General features: G+C 34.6%; 1 protein-coding gene across 1 annotated transcript; it reads left to right on the top strand.

Moving 5' to 3' along the window:
* The first annotated feature begins 236 nt into the window (after positions 1-236).
* On the top strand, positions 237-19475 carry RAB12 (RAB12, member RAS oncogene family). Its single transcript, XM_026699384.2, has 6 exons — positions 237-683; positions 7551-7611; positions 14336-14474; positions 15155-15244; positions 15808-15912; positions 17295-19475. The coding sequence occupies exons 1-6, from the start codon at positions 431-433 to the stop codon at positions 17406-17408; spliced, it is 762 nt and encodes a 253-aa protein (XP_026555169.1). The 5' UTR covers positions 237-430; the 3' UTR covers positions 17409-19475.
* Positions 19476-19744: the final 269 nt, after the last annotated feature.

Below are 19744 nucleotides of genomic sequence, written 5' to 3'. Positions count from 1 at the left end.
AAGACTATGGTAATTTAAAAGGACAGAGATTTTAAAAACGCACTCCCTATAAGTACTGTACCCACAGCCATAGAATATGGGGAAACGAGAGGTACACGACCTGCCCGTTCTTTAAGGCTACTAATGATTCAGATGATCAAACAGGCGGATAAAATAATGATAAAATAATAGACCGTTCCCATTTCCCACCTGCAGTCCTCCTGGCCGCAAGAGGGCGCCTCTTGCCAACCTCCGCCTAGGGCCGCCTCTGGCCTCACTTCCGGGCGGTTGCGCCCACTGGCTGGAGCTCGGTTTTCTTTTTCTGTTTCTTCTTCAGCTCTTGTCAGGCCGGGCCAAGGTGTCTCTCGCACGGCGGGCGAGGGCTGCCGGTCTCGGGCCGGGCCCTGACTGAGGTGGCGGGGAGTGGGCCGCGCGAGCCGCATATGAGTGGATGGAGCCGGGCTCTGGGCTGCAGCGGAGGGGGCCGGGGCTCGGCGGCGGCGGCGGAGGCGGCGGCGGGCTGGGCTCGGCCGGGGTCTCTCCGGCGCTATCGGGGCCTCAGGGCCGCCGCAGGAAACAGCCGCCGCGGCCGGCCGACTTCAAGCTGCAGGTGATCATCATCGGCTCGCGAGGCGTCGGCAAGACCAGCCTGATGGAGCGCTTCACGGACGACACTTTCTGCGAGGCCTGCAAGTCCACCGTAGGTAGGAGAGGGGCCGGGGAGGGAGGGAGCGGCAAGAGGCGCCCGATCGCGTGACAGGCGGATGCGGGGGAAGTGGGGGGTCGGGGCGGCGGGCGGCGGGATGGGGGCAGCCAAGGGCGCCGTTCAGGGCTGGGACAGGGTTGGGTTTGCGCTCCTTGAACTCTTCCTCCACCTTCTCTTTTCCTGGGGAGGCTGCTTCCCACTTATGCCGGGAAACGTCCCCGGCCAACGGCTGGCCTGAAATCCTCTCCCCGTTCTTCGCTTCCAGCAGACGCGCCCAAGCGACCCAATCGGAAAGGCTGACAGTAACCCCCCACTTGCAGGATGGATGTCGAGGAAATGCCACTTTTAGAACTTTGCTTTTTAAGAGATGTGTACCTTCCAACTCTCGGGGATTTTTTTTAAAAAAAATTATTTATTTATTTATTTTATTATTTATTTTATTTGTCAAAAGCTTACAATATAACAGAAACAAGAATAAACATAAGTTTAAATACAAGAAATAGGAATTAACTGGGGACAATAGGACAGGAACAGTAGGCACGATTGTGCTATATTATTATTATTGTTATCACCATTATTATTATTATCATTATTATTATCATCATTATTATGCAAACAAAGAACCAAAATGCTGGATTCCCCAGCTGCAGAATTCTGGGAGTTAAAATATATATATATATATACATACACGTCTTAAAACTGCCTCGAATTGAGTAACACTGATAAGAGTTCCTTGTTTTATCAACAGGATGGGAAGGGCGGTATTTCTTAATTCGTAAGGGGAAAGAGATGAAAAATAAGGCTGCCAATACATCAGTCCTTTTATATACTTTTGTGGGCACTTAAATCTGCGATATTGTGCCCGGCTCTCATCATAAGTAATATTATTTTGCTTCATAAAGTGTAAATTAAGAACCTACAATCCTTGATTAAAATGACTAGAATTATTCTTCCATAAAGGAATGTTACAAAAATTTCTGTAATTAGGATTGGTTATTTAGAAGATTAGACCTTGGACCAGTCACTCACACTCAGCCCTAGGAAGAAGGCAATGGCAAGCTACTTCCAAAATCTGGACAAGAAAACTGCAGCAATTTGTCCAGACAGTTGCCACCTCAAAGACACCCTCAGAAAAGATATTTAGTGACTATTAAAAAGTTTTTTTTAACTAAAGATCTTCAATAATCACAAAACAGTATCAGTCCACTGCTACTGTGGGCACATTTTGAAGCTCTTTTTGATAATTCGGATACAAATTGCCATGGTCAAATGTGATCTATCTGCAAATATTTACAAAGCTTTTTTTTAAAGGCATGTGGCTATAGATCTCCCTTCCTTGTTTTATTTCTGGATTGTTGTGTTCAACTGCAGCATGATAGCTTTTTCTAATTGGAACAAGCCAGAGAGAGAAACTTAAACATATAAGATTGTCTCTTTGGCTTGGTATCCAGAAAAATCTGTACAGTACTAACAGATCAGAGAAAGGTTTACTTTTAAAATTATCAACAATTTGAAATACTCCTTTATAGTTTATATGTTTTTCCTAAGGAAAACCTGGGGTTGTCGTGTGGCAGTGCTATGAATATTTTTTTTTAGAAATAAATTTCACTGTTTGCAATAGGATTTACTCCAAGGTGTAGTTAGGACTGCAGCCTTAGTATTTTAATACAATTCTTTTGAGTGAAATATTTATGGATTACTTTTAGTAATTTATAGAATTCCTGCTTCTAATAATACTTCACACATTTTTTTTGTCTCTTGGGGAACCTCTGGGTTTGTATACTTAATTTGAATTGGAAATAATTTGTAGTTTGAATTAATGAAATGATGTTGATGAACAAGCTGCTTTTTGTAAAAATTATACTGACAGTAGTGACTTCTTAAAAGAAATATTCCCTGATATGTCTTGAAAACCACTATCCTGAATTACACTTCAGAAACCAAATACATAGGTAATTCTAGTAGTTTATTGTACCTATAAATAGATAAATTATTCTTATTGGAATAGACACATTAAGAAATTAATTTCCTTAATTGGACCAGCTCAGATTTATCTTCCCTAAAATATTGATGAAATAAACATGTTTATTGCTTGTTTCACAGGCTATTTCATAGTTGTGGAAAAAATACAGCTGAAACTTGAGAGGAAGGGGATGGATTTGGCTTTTAAGGTGATTGATACCTTGTTTTAACTGTCGGCATTCTTTATTCCCATGAATTCATTTACTGTAGTAGAATCTTAAGGCAATCATAATATTTAACTCAAGATCAATGATGTTTGCATGCTTGTGAGACTTTATAGGACTGTCCACTATATAAAATTACAGGGAATTTTTCTATATGCTTCTGATTTTACTCATGTTAATGATAGATCGATATACATTTAAATGGATTTATACAAGATTCACTGAAATATATTTTAATACATATGATTTGCATATACTACATTCATTAGATTTTTAAATATGATAGTTCACACTTTTGATTTTTTTCTTTTTTATGATTAAAAGATGGATTTCTTTTTATTTAATGTTGGGTTAATTGCTTTAAATCCATGTAACAACTCAGAACATAGTTATATTATAGGTATAACAACATTACTTTGGCTTTGGTCCTATACCTTGAAGCATATCTCGTTGCAATCAGGAGGGCTTACTTCTGTGTAAACATGTACCAGGTTGCAATACATGTTACTTTTAATAGTAACTTACCAACACTCATATGTACGCTAACTTTAGAAACTGGAAACAAAGATTGCAGAAGTTAAGGAATAGCTCTGACTCATATAATTTAGTTAAATTTTGTACTTGTTTTTAGTATTTTAGTAGCTGGTATTTCCTACATAATGTACAAAATGCCTCTTAAAAATCTGGAACAGGAAAGTCAAATCCATTTCCCATCTTCCTATCTTGTGCTTTACAGTATGAAAATGGTTATTATGCCACACAGTCAGCCAAAATGATAAACTCTATTTCTGTAAACCTCTTCTCACATATCCACACTTTGGTTGGTTACTTGATTTGTTGGTTCATTACTTGGTTACTTAGTATTCTGTAACTTGGTTACTATATAATACTAAGCATTATATACATACATAATACACATAGTCACACTTTGCTTGGTTACTTGGTTACATGTAGCTTAGTTTACTGCATAATCCTAAACCTCTATATGAATATACAAATCACACATGTAAGTTTTGGGGCAAATTTAAATTGTCTCTTTTCTGCATTGAAGGGCAATTCAGAAGTTAGTTGTAAAAAACATGTTTATTTGATGTGCTTCATTTATCTTTTTCAAGAATAGATGCAGCTGACATGTTGAGCAATATTTCCCTAAACGAATTGCAGGAATAGTGTCAACCAGAAACATTTCAAGCTGCAAACTGCAACTCCTCAGGTCTTCCTACACTATCCTAAGTAGTCTATTTCCCAAACCAATTTTTCCATTAATCATCAGTGGTTTGTATTGACCAGTCTACTGCTATAGCCCAACAGTACTATAAGATTGCCACCAAGATTTTGGCATTTGGCATCAGTTGAAAGGAGGGAGAATATATTGGTAATATTTAATGACAGAATTCAGAATTACCTTTCCTAGGAGCTTCCAACAGCCACTTAGTAAAGTTCTGTTGAGCCCATCTGGAACTAAGCTGCAGAAGTGGTGGGTAAGCATGCGCATGAAGCTGCATATGTAAAAGTGGCATGCACGCACGTGAAACCATCACCTCTGCCCACTGCCTCCACCAGTCCGCCGAGCCAGAAAGATTGGAGACTACTGCTGTATAACCTATAAAGAAAAATCATCACAATCCCTGACACCAATGTCCCCAAAATATAAGTTTGAAGACAACTTTAGTATCTTAAATGTAATTTGGTCTAACACCATTACAAAGTAATTATGAAAATGAAATGGACAAAACCTCCTTCAACAAACCTAATACTTCTTAAGGCAATAGATATAAAGGCTTTACTACTGTATTTATAGGTAGTCTTAACATATGACTGGTTATTAATGACTGGTTGAAGTTTCATCAGCCTTGGAAACAACCTGGCTATTTGTGAAACTTCCTTCCTCTATAGTCACATGTTCATGATCTAGGTTCTTGAACTGGTTGTCAAGTGTCCCACAATCATGTGATCGCCCTTTGCAATCTTTGTTGGCTTCCGCTCCCCACCAAATGTGTTTCTTTCAGTGTGTAGAGAGGAGCTAAATTCCATTGGTCAAGTGGAAACAGCTCACGTTCTGAAGATCTCAGTTCCATTCCTGCACCCTGCTGAAGTTGGTCCTTTCTGTGCATAGTGCACATGGAAAAGATCTGACATTCTCCCGCAGGGTGCAGAAACAGAGCTCCAATTTTGATAAATTCAGCTTTGTTTCTTTACCCCGTGAAAGAAGTTCTCTTCCATATATGAAGACCGCTGACATCCTTCAGCAGGAAGTTTTTTCAGCCAGCCCTAGAGACATGAGGGAGCTGAAATACTGCAGGATTTTTAGCTCCTGAGCTGAGAGGCAACACAATAAGTTGCAGGGTGTCTCAGGCACATGGGGAGGCCTGGTATAGGCCCCATATGAGTCTCTCTTCATTCAGGGACTGAAAATTCTGCTTGGATTTTGCAGGGAGGATTTTCAGTCTCTGGGCAGACAGGTATTTGACATTTTTCCTTAAGGAAGGATAGAATTGGTTTGGTTTCTTTGAAACTGGCTTGTCCACATCTAATCAAGAAATATTTTTCATTTAATCCCCATATAAAAAGCCAACATTTGAGCCTCTGCATTTCTCTATAAAGGTTTTTGTTCCAAGTTCAGATTCAGATCTACATTGTGCAGGCAAACATAGTGAAATATAAGAATATATTATACTGGAATCAAATAACCCATTGCCCTAAATCAGTTGGCAAGCAGTAAAATGAGCAATTTACTTAAGTATGTTGTAACTTTTGGTTTTAAGACTGAACAACCATTTATTCTGGATTGGATGATTTGTGACAGCTAACAAAATTTATAGTATACTAAATAAATGCTGGTTTTGAAATAAGAATCGAGATCAGTGTCTCATTATAAACATCTGAAGCAGTATAAGAATAAGCAAAACAGGGAAGATTTTATTTTATGATTAACTTCACTGTTGTTTTGGGATAATAAACCAATTGTGATTCTTATTATTTTCAATGATTATATGCCTTGTAAGATTTATTTACTAGGTTGCAGGAAAATTGCTGTGAGAATTCCACATGATTTTATCCTTGCATTTTTCAGAATACACTGACCTCTATGCTAATAGGTGTGACTTGTAGAGTTACACAGCTGTAAATAGCACTGATAAAACATGGTTTTGATTTTACAGTCTATTGCAGCATTATGAAGGCCATCTTTCTAACATCGATTTTGTCATGCCAGGCCACATCTAATTCTGTATTTGCTTTTTTGCCCTTTGGCCTACTTGTTCCCCAGCTGACATAGCTTACATAGATTGCAGTTCTATGCACTGCCATCTGGGAATATACTGTAATGGATGCGAAGAGATCACTTCTGAACATGACTTTTGGCTTTTTCCTTCTATCATGAGTAGTAAATAAATGGGAATTGCCAACCCCTTTAATTGCTTTCCTGTGCATTTTTTTCCTCTGCCTGTCATAATTCTCACCTGTCTTCGTCAAGAAGTGCTGCTTTTATGTTTTTGTAAGCAATCCTTGGGGTTCCTGTCCTAATACATAAACAGTGCCAAAGAATAACTGCTAATAATTGTCTCTAAAATAGTACATTTAATTTTCCTTCCTGTGACTTAGAGATAAAGCCTCTAGATTGGGGGAGAATGTAAGTACCTCAGACTGTTTTAGCCTTTTGTAAGCATTTCATGTTCAAATGGAACGAAAAAATAAAAGTGGCCAATGACAATGACGCAGGAAGGCGAGAGACAAGCAATTATGTAACTCTTAGATCAGATAATCTACATCTAGAGACTTGACTTAACATGTCTTAAAATCCAAAAGAGCAACTGGACATGTATCAGACTTTCATTGGTCAATTTTTTTAAGAAAATTTGACCGATTTTTTTCACGGATCAGTTTTTTAGAAAATTATCAAATTATTACGCTTTAACACCTACTAGAAAAGTAAAGGACCAGTATTCCTTCAGGCACATAAAACAAGTTGAATGCTCTGCAGATCTTATCAATATTTCTAAAAACTGTTTCTGTCATATTTTATGTACATTAGAGAACATTGTGTATGTAGCATATCTTTACTTTGTCAGTGAATAATGTTTTCTGTAAGTCTAATGTATTTTTAATAAATACTGTTTGAAGCCATTGATATGGCAGTCATGACCGACCATTTATTTCATCCATTTGCAGTGTATTCTTAAGATCAGATTTCATTATACTATGGTATAAGTTACAAAACTTGGGGAATATATGATATATGGAATTAATAGAGGATCATTTTTTGAAGTTTTGGGTTTTTTATTGACAATAGTGAAATAATATCACAGAATGCCACATACGTTCTATGAGCACACTAAAATTGAACAAAATTCCTTTCAGTAAGAAATCAGCCTTGATTTTTCCAGCATGATTTTTCCTTCCACTGAGTTACAACAAACTAGAAGTATTTTTTTAATGTAAAGTTTCAGATGGTTCCTGTAAAATTGGTCAAGGTTTGAGGCATGTAAGTAAAGTAATCATAACATCGAAACCTTTATACCTATTGAAAGCATTTTCAGTTTTGCAGTGCTTAAATCCATATACAATATCTGTCTTTTATCTCCCTGATAGTACAGGTCCTATGTTCAGCTTGCTTATCATACTTGTATTTGTATTTGCTGCTTATTCCTCCTCTTTTATTTACTGTATTTTATTTATAGGTGTTGATTTTAAAATCAAAACAGTAGAACTAAGAGGAAAGAAAATTAGATTACAAATCTGGTAAGTAAAAAAAATGCAACCAGCAGAATGTTCTTTTAAGTTTTATGTTCTTGCATGGTTGTGGTATGCTACCTAATATAATTAACTTTTAACTCACTTGCTGCTGAATTTTTTTCTCTCACACAGCATATAGCCATAGGAACAAGCAATTTGTGAAGCAGTGATCAGAAAGTAGAAAGACTAATTTGAAATGGACATATTATATTATTTATTGAACTGTTGTGTTCCTATCTTAAGCCAAATCAGTTTACTACAGTAATTCATAATCATTAAATTATTGCTTAAGTTACTTAAAAATTATTAAATTTATATGCTGCCCAACTTCAAACTTCAGCAACTTCAAAAAAGATCAATTAAACAAGGAGAATATATTTTAATGATTTCATATTTGAGCAATTATCAATTGTTTTTTGGCTTTTAAAAAAAGCTGAGTTGGGTTGTCTAGCTTTCTTTTTACAGAAAAACATACATTCTCAAGGAAAAATAATAGTGCAGCAATTCCAGCATCATTTTTTGAATCTAAATATTATTTAATTGGTAGTTTATTCACAGTATTACACTTGGATAGAGTTAGGAAAGACCCTCCTAGCTATAATACTTGCTTCTATGAAAAAATGAAATGAAAAAAATACTGTTCTGTGATTGGTGATTTCTAATAAGAAAATATTTGATTTTAATTTCTTATGGCCAAAATATGTGTGATGATTGTCATAAGCAATTTCATTTCTGATGAAATTTTAAACTAGCACATTACATATCACAAAATTATTCACAGTGGTGTGAAACGAGCTGTTGTGAGAGATTAATCCAGCTTTATTTAGACAATCTTCTGTAAGCTAGCTAATGTTATTCACCCAGTTTATTGATAGTATTTCTTGCATAATTAATAGTAGTAATAACTGGTAGATATGTTAACAGTCTAGTAGGGATGAGGGGGATGCAGTGGTTGTTTGGATAATACCATAGAAACGGTTTAGTGATACTTCTCTTGCACAGATACAGCCAATTCAGTTTACTAACTCCTCTTGGCAGGTCACCATCAAGTCTGTTTGTCGCACCTTGTGTTTGTCTTGCTTCCATCTGAGTTAATTGCTGTTGCATCTTTCGTATCATCCGTTACTCTAATATTTGAAAATTATTGGCATGACTTCATTCCTCATCTGTGTTCCCATCTGGAATCCTAAGGCCACAGAATTGGTACTTGAGCCAGAATGATGGTTAGCCGTGATGGTTTGTACTGAAGCTAATAATGAGGTAATGTTGATTTTTTAATGTGCCACTGTCTTTTATAGTACAGTTAACCAATTATTGTGGCTTGGTTAGAGTAATACAGAACATTTTAGCTTTTGAAAAGCTACTGGGTATTCAGTCCCTACTAGCACACAATAGAGACCCTTTTAGTTCTGAAATTCTCCATGCATAGTATTTCTTTAAATATTCCAACAAAGGTTTTTAAAAATACATTAAATTTAGTCCTTAAATAAATGGAATAGTATTTCATTGAAAATAAAGCTCATATGAGATTTCTTACACTTTAATATAATAAAATTTGCTAATGATGTTTGCTTAGTTAGTTGTTTAATACTCAGACTATGTATATAAAGGTTTTCCTTGAAGATATAGGAAAAAATCAAACCCTCCCTGTTGTTCAATCTTCTCTGTGTTCCATGTCATTCAAATATCTCCACCCTTTCCAGGAGGAAAAGGTTAGAAATTACATTAGAAACAAAGACTGAGAAGGTATAACAGACTTGGGTCGAAGTTTCAAAATAGCAAAAGGTGAGCATTCCTTTCAGAATGCCAAAGATCTTAAATAATAAAAGATCCTTTCCCCAGACAGATTGCCATGACTATCTGCAATGCTAAAGAATCAAAAAACCCAGAACAAAACAGGGTGCCTGACTCCAGAGCGTCCCCTTTGGGGATTCCAGTTAAGCACATTTTTTGGAATTCCTAGAGGATGGGTACATCTTTTGTGAGCTTTTGTGGCACAAGGCAAGGGGCCTGTGGGGGAGGGCTCAATGTGGCCACCTCTGACCATCAGATCTTGTACTGTGCTCTCAGAATAAGTTTCTCCTCTACTTCAAACTGCCCTTGTTCTGCATTCTTTAGTCCCACCTTGGAAATGACCATACAATTGTTTCCTTTTTTTCCCCAATTCTGTGGAGATGAGTGAAGCATACAAGGGTTTTTCTCGTCCATTTGAGTTAATGAAGATATACTTTAGATGAAAGACATTCACAATACAAATGTGACTGATACTCTGTGTTTTAATATTTGGGCAAAATTCTCATTCAAGCTGTAAGATTGTCTTTTCTCCACCATTTCCCAATTCATATTCTAAAAACTGGGAATCTTACTCTCTATCGTTGTTGCATAATTTTCTTAAGAACTGAATTCAGGTGTAGAATTAAACAGAAAGAATGGTAAAGAATATGGGCTTCAAGCTTGACAATGTTTCTGCTTATCTTTTATTTTCTGTAAAAATAAACCTCTTTAGCATTGGATGGGAGAGCATCAGGGAATTCCAGATTGGATGTGGGGGGTTATCCAGTTTGCAGGACACTTTAGTTTCAGTTACGTAAATCAGTATGGTTCGTTTTAGTGTTCTTCTATTTTGTTACCTTACGTTTAGCACAAAACAGTTATTTAATCAAAGAGTTCAAATATATGATTTTCATTTTAAGTATGCCTCTCTTTTTAAGCCTTCTGTTGAACAGATGGAATTAAGACTTAGATTTTCAGCAAAAGTAGACCGTCAAGAGATGATATTATATTAGATATGGTAGTGTTACTCCCATTATGTTAAGAATGGTAGTACATACTTATCACACCTTATTTGCATTCTATTTAGAATAATATTTTCATCATCTAGGCAGTTTTTTTTAAATAGTTGAAAAACATTGTTAACAATGGCATACAGCAGGATTTTCACATATTGCACGTTAATCTTTTGCTAACTTATATGATAAACTAATGTAGGCAACATAAAAAGGTATAACTATTAAAAGAAAAATATTTCCCTTAGAGCCATAAAGCTTAAATATTTGGCTTCTTACATAGTTGTCTTCTTCTTAACCATAGGTTTAACAATATTTTTACCCTGGCATCTTCCCTATTTAAAATTTGTTCTCTAAGGATTGTGGTGCCAAAAGAAATATTGTTATTGGGAACAAACTTTTAAAATCATGTCTTCCCAGACTCTTTATAGGCTTTGCTATTGTGAATAGATAAATCAAATGTTGTATTGGATAATTATATTTTAAAGCAACTTCATTTGATCAAAACTTCTGGCCACAGTGATTGCAAAAGATTCGGATCACAATGTAACCTGCATAGAAACAGAAGATTCTATTCATTTTTGTGCTCAGGGAATTCTTCTCAAAATAATGTGTTACCTAATTCATCTTTCCCCTCCAGTTCTTTGTGGCCATTGTAAAAGAGTTTGGATCTGAAGGAAGAAAAGCAATTCTGAGAACATTACTGTCCATTTACTTTCTCCAGTAGCAGGAAATCATCTTTGGCTCCTGCTTTCCTCTGCATATCCCACACTTCCTTCAGCCATTTGACTTCATGGACATCAAATGCTTTTTACTGTACAATAATTAAATATGCTATAGCCACCCCCAATTTGATAGCATTACTTTGCTCAGATCAAATAAAAATGGAAATGTCTTGACAGCAGTGAGTAGAAAACTGGCTGTGAAAAAGTGCCACCAAATATCAAATTTAGCATTGTTGTTACTATTAAGGATGAAGAACAAATTGGACAGCCTATCTTTTTGGTATCCTTTTGGATACCAAAATAGATAAGGTGAATATAATTGCAAAATTCAGTGGCATGAAAATGATTGCGCAGCTTGAGCCTCCTTGTAAAAATTATCATTGTAATGATAAATGTACATGATAAGATCAATGATAATGATGGATACTGATAATGGAAACTAATCAAATATTTGTTCTCTGTCTAAAGTGGGAGACTAGCTGTTGGGTTTTTACATATATATTTCCTTATTCTGCACTATTTAATACAAAGTTATATTTGATCTGTGGATTCAATAGAGTTATATCTGTCCTTAGAATCTGCTAGGATTTGTAAATGGAGAACTCAGGGAATGCATACATGTTTTGCAAAGTATATCTGAGGTGTAGCATTGTCTTCTGTGGAATTTTTCTATATAGTACTGCTGTTTTTGTTCTTTGGTACTATTAAGTCTTCAGTATATGCATATTGAAGTGTTTGTGGCTTGTCTTCCCACTGTAGCTATTTCGTCTCTGTAAACATTTATCCTGTTGATTGGGATAACCTTCAAACCAACCTTGTTAAGAAAGAGATATTGGGGAGGGGGGAATTTTGCTGGGCACACAGAAACATTTTTGTATGTGCATTGAATTTAATGAATCTCAGTCAGAATGTTCATTTACTCTGTCTACATATGTATTGAACAGTCATATGGGGACCACCAATTGCTAAGGGCTACCAGTTGTCATGGGAAGAGTGTTGATTACAAGATGGGTGGGGCCATATATGGAGTGGGCCTGGATTTGAGGAAAAGAGAGAGTTCTTAATGCCTATTTTAGAACGTACTTTATGGTTTTTGTGTATTTTTCCCAATTCAAGTTTTCAACACTCATGCTCTGAGGCCCCAGAAAAGGGTCTTGGGGAAACACTGCAGTTCAGAGTTATGTGACATCTTCAATTTCTGACTGAAATAGATGTTTAGGCCTCCTTTGCCCCATGTTTCCAGGCCAATAAAATTGATTTTCTTAAATGGCTGCTTTAATGTTAATATCAAGAATAATTTCTCTTTGAGGAGTTTAATAGTTTCCAGGGATCAATGCCTTCCTATAAACTTCAAGTCCTCAACCATTTTTATATTTTCTGTAACTGTCTGACCCCATTTAATGGATTGTCTATTGTGACCTAACAATGTGGCTTGGCACATTTTGCAATCTGTCTTGGATAAGAAAATACAATATTTGGGGAATCTTGATCAAGTCTATTATCTTAGAAGAACTTACCTTGAAGGTATTCCTGATGCTGAAGCTGTGTAAATCCTTTCCTAGTCATATCAAGACAAAAGCTGTTCACAATATGCCAAATCAACCTTCTGACATCTAGAAAATGTAGATAAAAAGAAGCTTCTCTGTCCTGTATACCCAGCTCCCCTACACTGCCTCTTTCCTTGTCAATTTATTGGAGTTATACTCTTTTCCTTATATGACAAAAATGAAAATTGTAATGTGTGTTAGGAAAGGTGCTAATAAGGTAGTATTTGCTTTTCCTGGTCAGGATCTTAGAAAATAGTACTGGAATTGCAAGCTTTTCCTCATCAAACAAATTATGTTGATAAACAAGAATGCCACTTGAAAGACTAGTGTTATAAAAAAGATCTAACTTTCCACATTCAGGAAAAAGATGTTCATAAAGTCATAGATTTTTGTGTAGATAATACTTAATATTTAATTATTCCAATATTTATAAAATATGCACTCTAAAATTATTAAATGCCTTGTCTGAAAAAGTACTTATGATACATTGATATTTGAGTGTATTAATGTAAGGTATATATGTATGTAATATGGGTGTGTTTATTTATAGGAAATTATTGTGCTTTGTTTAAGGCAACTGATTATCTGGAACAAGATTAGAACTTTTCTTTAGGAACTTAAAGTATGCATATTTTATGTAAGGAATTTTATAAAAACTTACAGCTTATAGGGTAATTTCAACTTTATTTTATCTGTTTATTCCATTTATAACACATACGCACACATACAGACAAAAAATACCTAAGTGGCTCTGGGATGCTTATATAATGAGGGGAAGAAAACAATTAGGAATAAAAAGAAAATAAAGGCTATTTATTCACAGTTGCTCCATCTGGAGCCATTTATAGTGACAGTGTTGTTATAGTAAAGTTAGCAATTATGGCATTGTTGGCAAAGAAAACTAAAAGTATTCATTTCTTCCTAGTAAATCTAAAACCGTATGACAAACTGAAAGGATTTTCTCTTTCACATGAATAAAACCTGTAACAGGATTCCTAAATACTTTTATTAAAAATTGTAGTTATACCTTAGTGAAAATTAATAGTTATTCTAATTCAAGCAGGATTGAAATTCTAAAAACAAACTCTTATGAACCTTAACACCTTTAAAATCTCTCATTGGAACCAGGAGAATTTAATTATGAGAAAATGTGTTCATTTTGGGATAAGTGATTTGACTATGAAGGAACGTAAAACATTTGCTCAAGGCCTATCTTTTGCCATCAATGCTGCCCATGAGCAAATGGAGCAGGTCTGGATACTTCTCTGTCTTGTACTATCAGAGGAAGCCATAAAATAACACCCATATCTGACTGAAATTCTGAGATTATGTAATTCCATGTCTCATTTCTTTGAACTTTCACTTGGCTTATGCTCTTTTGTTGTTGTTTTTCAACATACCACAATATATGTCTAGCCATAACCGGTGAGATTCTAAAGTAGAAGCTAGCCCACTAATAACAAGATTTATGGTCATCATATTGCATGCTTGAATCCACAGTCACATAGTTGTCTTGTATGAATTTACTACTATAATCACTTACTGAATATATACATAGAAACAAAATAGCTTCTGCATGCATATTCCTTTCCAAGAAGTTATTTATTGTAGAAATTTGAAGTGATCTGTAAAATGGAAAACTATTTTATCCACATTTGCTGCTGCTTCCTAGGGACACAGCAGGTCAAGAAAGATTCAACAGTATTACCTCAGCCTATTACAGAAGTGCCAAGGGAATAATATTGGTATATGACATCACAAAGAAGGAGACATTTGATGATTTGCCAAAATGGATGAAAATGATTGATAAGGTAAGCTTCAGTTTCTCAAAATGAACAGGGCTGATTTTGGTCCTTAAAATAGGTTTAATGCCAGTGCTAAATTTAGCAGTACAGCTCTGAAGAGTTCTTCTAGTGCAATGTGGCCATTATGTAGATCTTTGAGTGTTAACTATTAATTCTCTATAGTATTGCATAATCAGGTATTTCCACATTGTTAATCGTTAAAATTGAACCCCTTGTACAAAATTAAATTCCATGAATGAGTTGTATGACCCTTTTAAAATAGGAAATGTTTATGATTTTTACATTTCATTGATTGATATTTAAGCATCAAGGCATTGAAAAGGCTGCTCTCTAAACATAAAACAAAAAAATAGCACTAAAATTCACAACTTTTTAGGTAGTTATATGTCATAAGTATTGAAATAAAGCCTTCCCTATCTAATATTATTCTGTACATTATTTTTCTATCTGTTTCCAATTCTTTTATAGTTACATAATAATAGTAAATCAATATACATCAAAAGCCACCAAAATAAAGCATAATCATTCATGATAATATGTGCACCGGTCAACAGTGTGATTTATGAAGAACATACTGGTCAAATATCTTCACTCTCTTTTATATGAAAACTACAGGCTCATCTGGAAACAGTCCATTGTATGATTTTGTGGTCCCGTTTCCCCCCCCCCCCAATTTTTCTTTCCAGTATGCCTCAGAAGATGCAGAGCTACTATTGGTTGGAAATAAGTTAGACTGTGAAGTGGACAGAGAGATTAGTCGGCAACAAGGAGAAAAAGTAGGTGAAGATAAAAGTCAACATTCATTCTTGTGGAAATGTGAAGTTCACAGAAGCTTAAAACTGAATATATTTGTATTATCAAATCTATTTCTGTTTGTTTGCCCTTAAATGTTTCTTAAGGCTAAGGTCTTACAAGTGATATACAGAATAAACCAATAATGTGATCACTAAGGATTTCTGATTAGTTTATATCAGGAGTCTATATCTCTTATGTCAGTTTCCAAATCTTGATATGTAAAAAATGGTGTAATTTTTTTCAGAGGAATTCTGACACTGAGGAATTTGCAAGGAAATAAAGATTTGCTAGGATAGGACTAGAAATCACCATAATGACAGTAAAAATAAAATTTTGAAAGACTAGATCAGCATATTTTCAATGTTAACTGTTTTTTAAAAAATGATTTTCAAAATATTGCCTATTTATAGTTAAAATTAGTTAATGTTATTGTAATATACAGTAAGTTTTAGGGTTACTTTTCTCAATTCAATGAAAGATTATTTGATTTTTGAGACTGAATTGACACAGTAATATAAAACTTTTGTTGTTTTTTCCCTAATAGTTTGCTCAGCAGATAACTGGGATGCGTTTTTGTGAAGCTAGTGCCAAGGATAATTTTAATGTGGATGAAATATTTTTAAAACTAGTTGATGACATTTTAAAAAAGGTAAATGATCTTTATACTGTAAGAAGCTAACTTCCTACAAAATTTAATATAAATAGACCTAGAATTCAGTGGGATATAGTCAGATAATTGTATATAAGATTGCAGCCTTAATATGCAGCCTATATAAGATTGCAGCCTTAATTGTATATAAGATTGCAGCCTTAATATGTTGACTGTTTAAAATATATTTATGAAACAATTTTAGGAGCTTTTAATTGCTGAATTATTTTTGCTTGTTTCAGTTGGCAGAAATAAAAATGTTTCCTAGGATAATTAATGTGAATGAATGTTAATTTATATAAGAAATAGGAAATTTTATGGATACTCCTTTAATATTACTTAAGAAATTAACATAATGTTAATTTAAGGTACAAATGTAGACTACGTTGTAAAAGCATTCTATGCTTACATTCTAGATTACGTATCTCGTACTTACAGCTTAGGTATTACATAAGGCTCTTCAAGTCATTTTGTGAGACTCACCCAAACACAGTAGAAGAGAATTCAGTTCTGTCTGTTTTGAACTCAAGGTAGACTATGGCTCTGAATATAAAACCGAAATCTGATATTCTGAAGAATGAGAAATGCTGTCAGATAGTGGCCAAAGTAACATAATTAAGAAAATAACCTTGTTGCATAATAAAAATTGTTTTTCTATTTAATTAATTTATGTTTAATGGTATACAATGATATTTTTAGTTTTCTTCATTTTTTATTTAAAAGTGCCTTGTATGAAAAACTAAAGAGCTGCCATTCTCAGGCTAATTAACCAGTCTTTGCATGGCATTTATGACTATTTTAACTTGAAAATAGATGTAAAGCAATATCAGCCTTGGCTACTTGAAGTTATGTGATTTCAACTCCCAGAATTCCCCAGACATACATCTTCATGTGGTCATAGTTGAGGAACATTGATGTAGAGAAAATATACAGCTAGTCCTTGACTTATGACCACAATTGAGCCTAAAGTTTCTGTTGCTAAGCAGGATAGTTGTTAAGTGAGTTTTTCCCCCATTTTACGAACTTTCTTGCCACATTCGTGAAATGAATCACCACCATTGCTAAGTTAGTAACACAGTTGTTAAGTGAATCTGGTTTACCCATTGACTTTGCTTGTCAGAAGGTTACAAAAGGTGATCACATGACCCCAGGACATTGCAACCATCATAAGTACATGCCAGTTTCCAAGTGTCTGAATTTTCATCATGTGACCCTGGAGATGCTACAATGGTCATAAGTGTGAAAAATTGTCATAAGTTTCTCTTTTCGATGCTTGTGTAGAACTATTGTAAGTTGAGGACTACTTATAGATATAAGTATATCTGCTTCAGTAGAATTCTGTGTAAGATGTTGCTGACGTGTGTTTTTGGTGTTCATTTAAGATGCCTTTGGATGTAATAAGAAATGAATTGTCCAACAGCATCCTGTCCCTACAGCCAGAACCAGAGATTCCACCAGAACTGCCTCCTCCAAGACCTCATGTCCGTTGTTGCTGACTTGCTATTGCTTGCCGCAGAATGGAAAAGATGACAAGCAAAAAGAAAGGGAGAAAGCTGTTTCATTCTGTACTACAATCATATGGCTGTTGTTTGTTGCACTTTGATTCAGAGTCAGAGCTACACACTAATTTGTAAATATGCAGATATGCAAACTAGATATGATAAGACTGTAACTGGTTAAATATTGCTCTTTCCACACTTTTTTTCACTTCTCTTTTCTCAGCCCTATAAATATTGTACAATTTGGTGGGAAACACAGTACAGCACTCCCAAACCTAGGATGTAAGAAATTAAATGCATACTTAATTATCTTCAACATAAATGTTGTAATAGTCCTCAGTATAAACAGAATCTCTTAGTATATGGTGCTTTGATAGTTTTTTTAAAAAAAAAAAAATTTAAATTTCAACTCGACATATATAAAGCTTTCTAAAGCAGCATTATCTCTTATAAATTCAAATAAATTTCTGGTAAAACACTTATGTGTATGATAATTCAGAAGTAAGTTCTTGGTCCCTGGGTTCACAGGTTTATTCTATGGTAGGGATCGATAGATTTGAAGCCTTTGAATGCAGTCCATCAAGTATCATAATAGGCCTCCAATCACTTCAACAGGTGATTTCAGGCAGGTACTGCTGAGGTGAAGATGGATAATATAACAGAAGGATTGAATTCTGAACACCCAGGCAAATAGTGTCAGCAGTACTTCTTTATTTATTAACTTTCACCTTTGGGGAAGGGGCTGTATGTGGCACTGTGTTCTGTGTAGTTTTTAAAGGATGAATTGGCACTTTGACCTCATTAGTGTCTCAAACATAAATTAATGAGCAGTCAGATACTGTATAAAGCAGAGAAATATTTGCAAATTATTTTTTAAAAAAAGGTTTAAGAGTTATTTCTTCTGTCATAGATAAATTTGTTTAAAGTTATTTTTAAACCATTTCCTATGTTATAAGGAATAATGTATGTTTATTTGTCTGAAATAAATTGGAGATATACACATATATATGTGTATGTATATATACACACACACATATATATATATATACACACACACACACGTGTGTATGTATGTATGTATGTATGTAACTTTATTCCAATCAAAAGTTCTAAGCTAAAGAGGGATTTGATTTTTTTTTTAATTTTTATTTTGGTCATAAGGAATTTGCGAACTGTATCTTTTTGGTATATCTTTATTAAATCTGCACTGTATATCTTAGTTGTGGTAAACCAGTAGTTTTGTATTTGAATAATTTGATAAGTCTTTAATGTTGTGGTATTGAAAAGCATTGTCGTTCTATACTAATGACGTGCCAATAAACTTTTGTATTTATGAATGACAGTGGAACTGCATCTCTTACTGGAATGCCAAATCTCAAATACTGTCCTCCTGAAGATCCAATTTTGAGAGAAATTTATAAAATTATCTCTATAATTGGTTAAACCTGTATATGTGGATGTATTGACTTACAAGAATCTTATGCATGCTTTCTCAGTTGTGAATTCTATTGAATTCAATGCAATTCAATCCAATATCGGTGTTTAGGACTAAAACTGCTACTCTGCGGCATTATTTTGTTACAGTATTTTAAAATACTGTAGCAAGAGTAATGATGGTTTATCAATGCATGGACTTCAGTTGTATATACTAAGCAATTAGTCTGGATTTTGACTTTTCTGAAATGTTTTCTTCAGATTTCTGAGACATAAAAAGCTACAGTTTAAGTATACAAAATAGTTTTTATTGAACTCAGTACACTTCATTTAAATCATTTAGGTCCAAATAATAAAAAAATGCACAATTGAAATGTATTTCTTCTACCACAATGTGCCTATACAAGTGTCATTCTTCATACAGATACTTTAAGGCTTTTTACCATGATAATTAGATGAAGTTTGCCATTTTTGTACCACTGTAAACTTGTATTATAGGTGATAACAATGAAAACAGACTTATGGACAATACATTTAAACTTGATAAACATTTAGGTGATTTTTCCCTGTATTTAAAATGTGTTGTTTGCTTTCAATTCTTGAATAAAAGTATAAGAAAACAGATCTATATACATGTTTATATCCTACTGGCACTGTTTCTTCTAATTCATTCCATGGAGGAATTTATAGATTTTTGATGCTAGCAGGCCTTCAGGTGATGACTAAATACCCATAAGACTTTAAAAGACCTTGGCTAAAACCCGTAGTAACAAGGAAAGCCCATTAGGGGTCACTGGTTCACTTTCTATAAAATATTTTGCTATTGCACAATATTTCTTAACTGATACTTTGAACTGCACTTTTTTTTTTCTTTACTACAGGTTTAATACAAAAACAGA

This window comes from Pseudonaja textilis, chromosome 3 (assembly GCF_049901715.1).
Source record: "Pseudonaja textilis isolate UNSWEBS1 chromosome 3, rPseTex1.2, whole genome shotgun sequence".
In the NCBI taxonomy this organism is placed as follows: domain Eukaryota; kingdom Metazoa; phylum Chordata; class Lepidosauria; order Squamata; family Elapidae; genus Pseudonaja; species Pseudonaja textilis.
The sequence above is the reverse complement of the archived record's forward strand: the minus strand, read 5'-3'. Positions and strand labels throughout refer to the sequence as shown.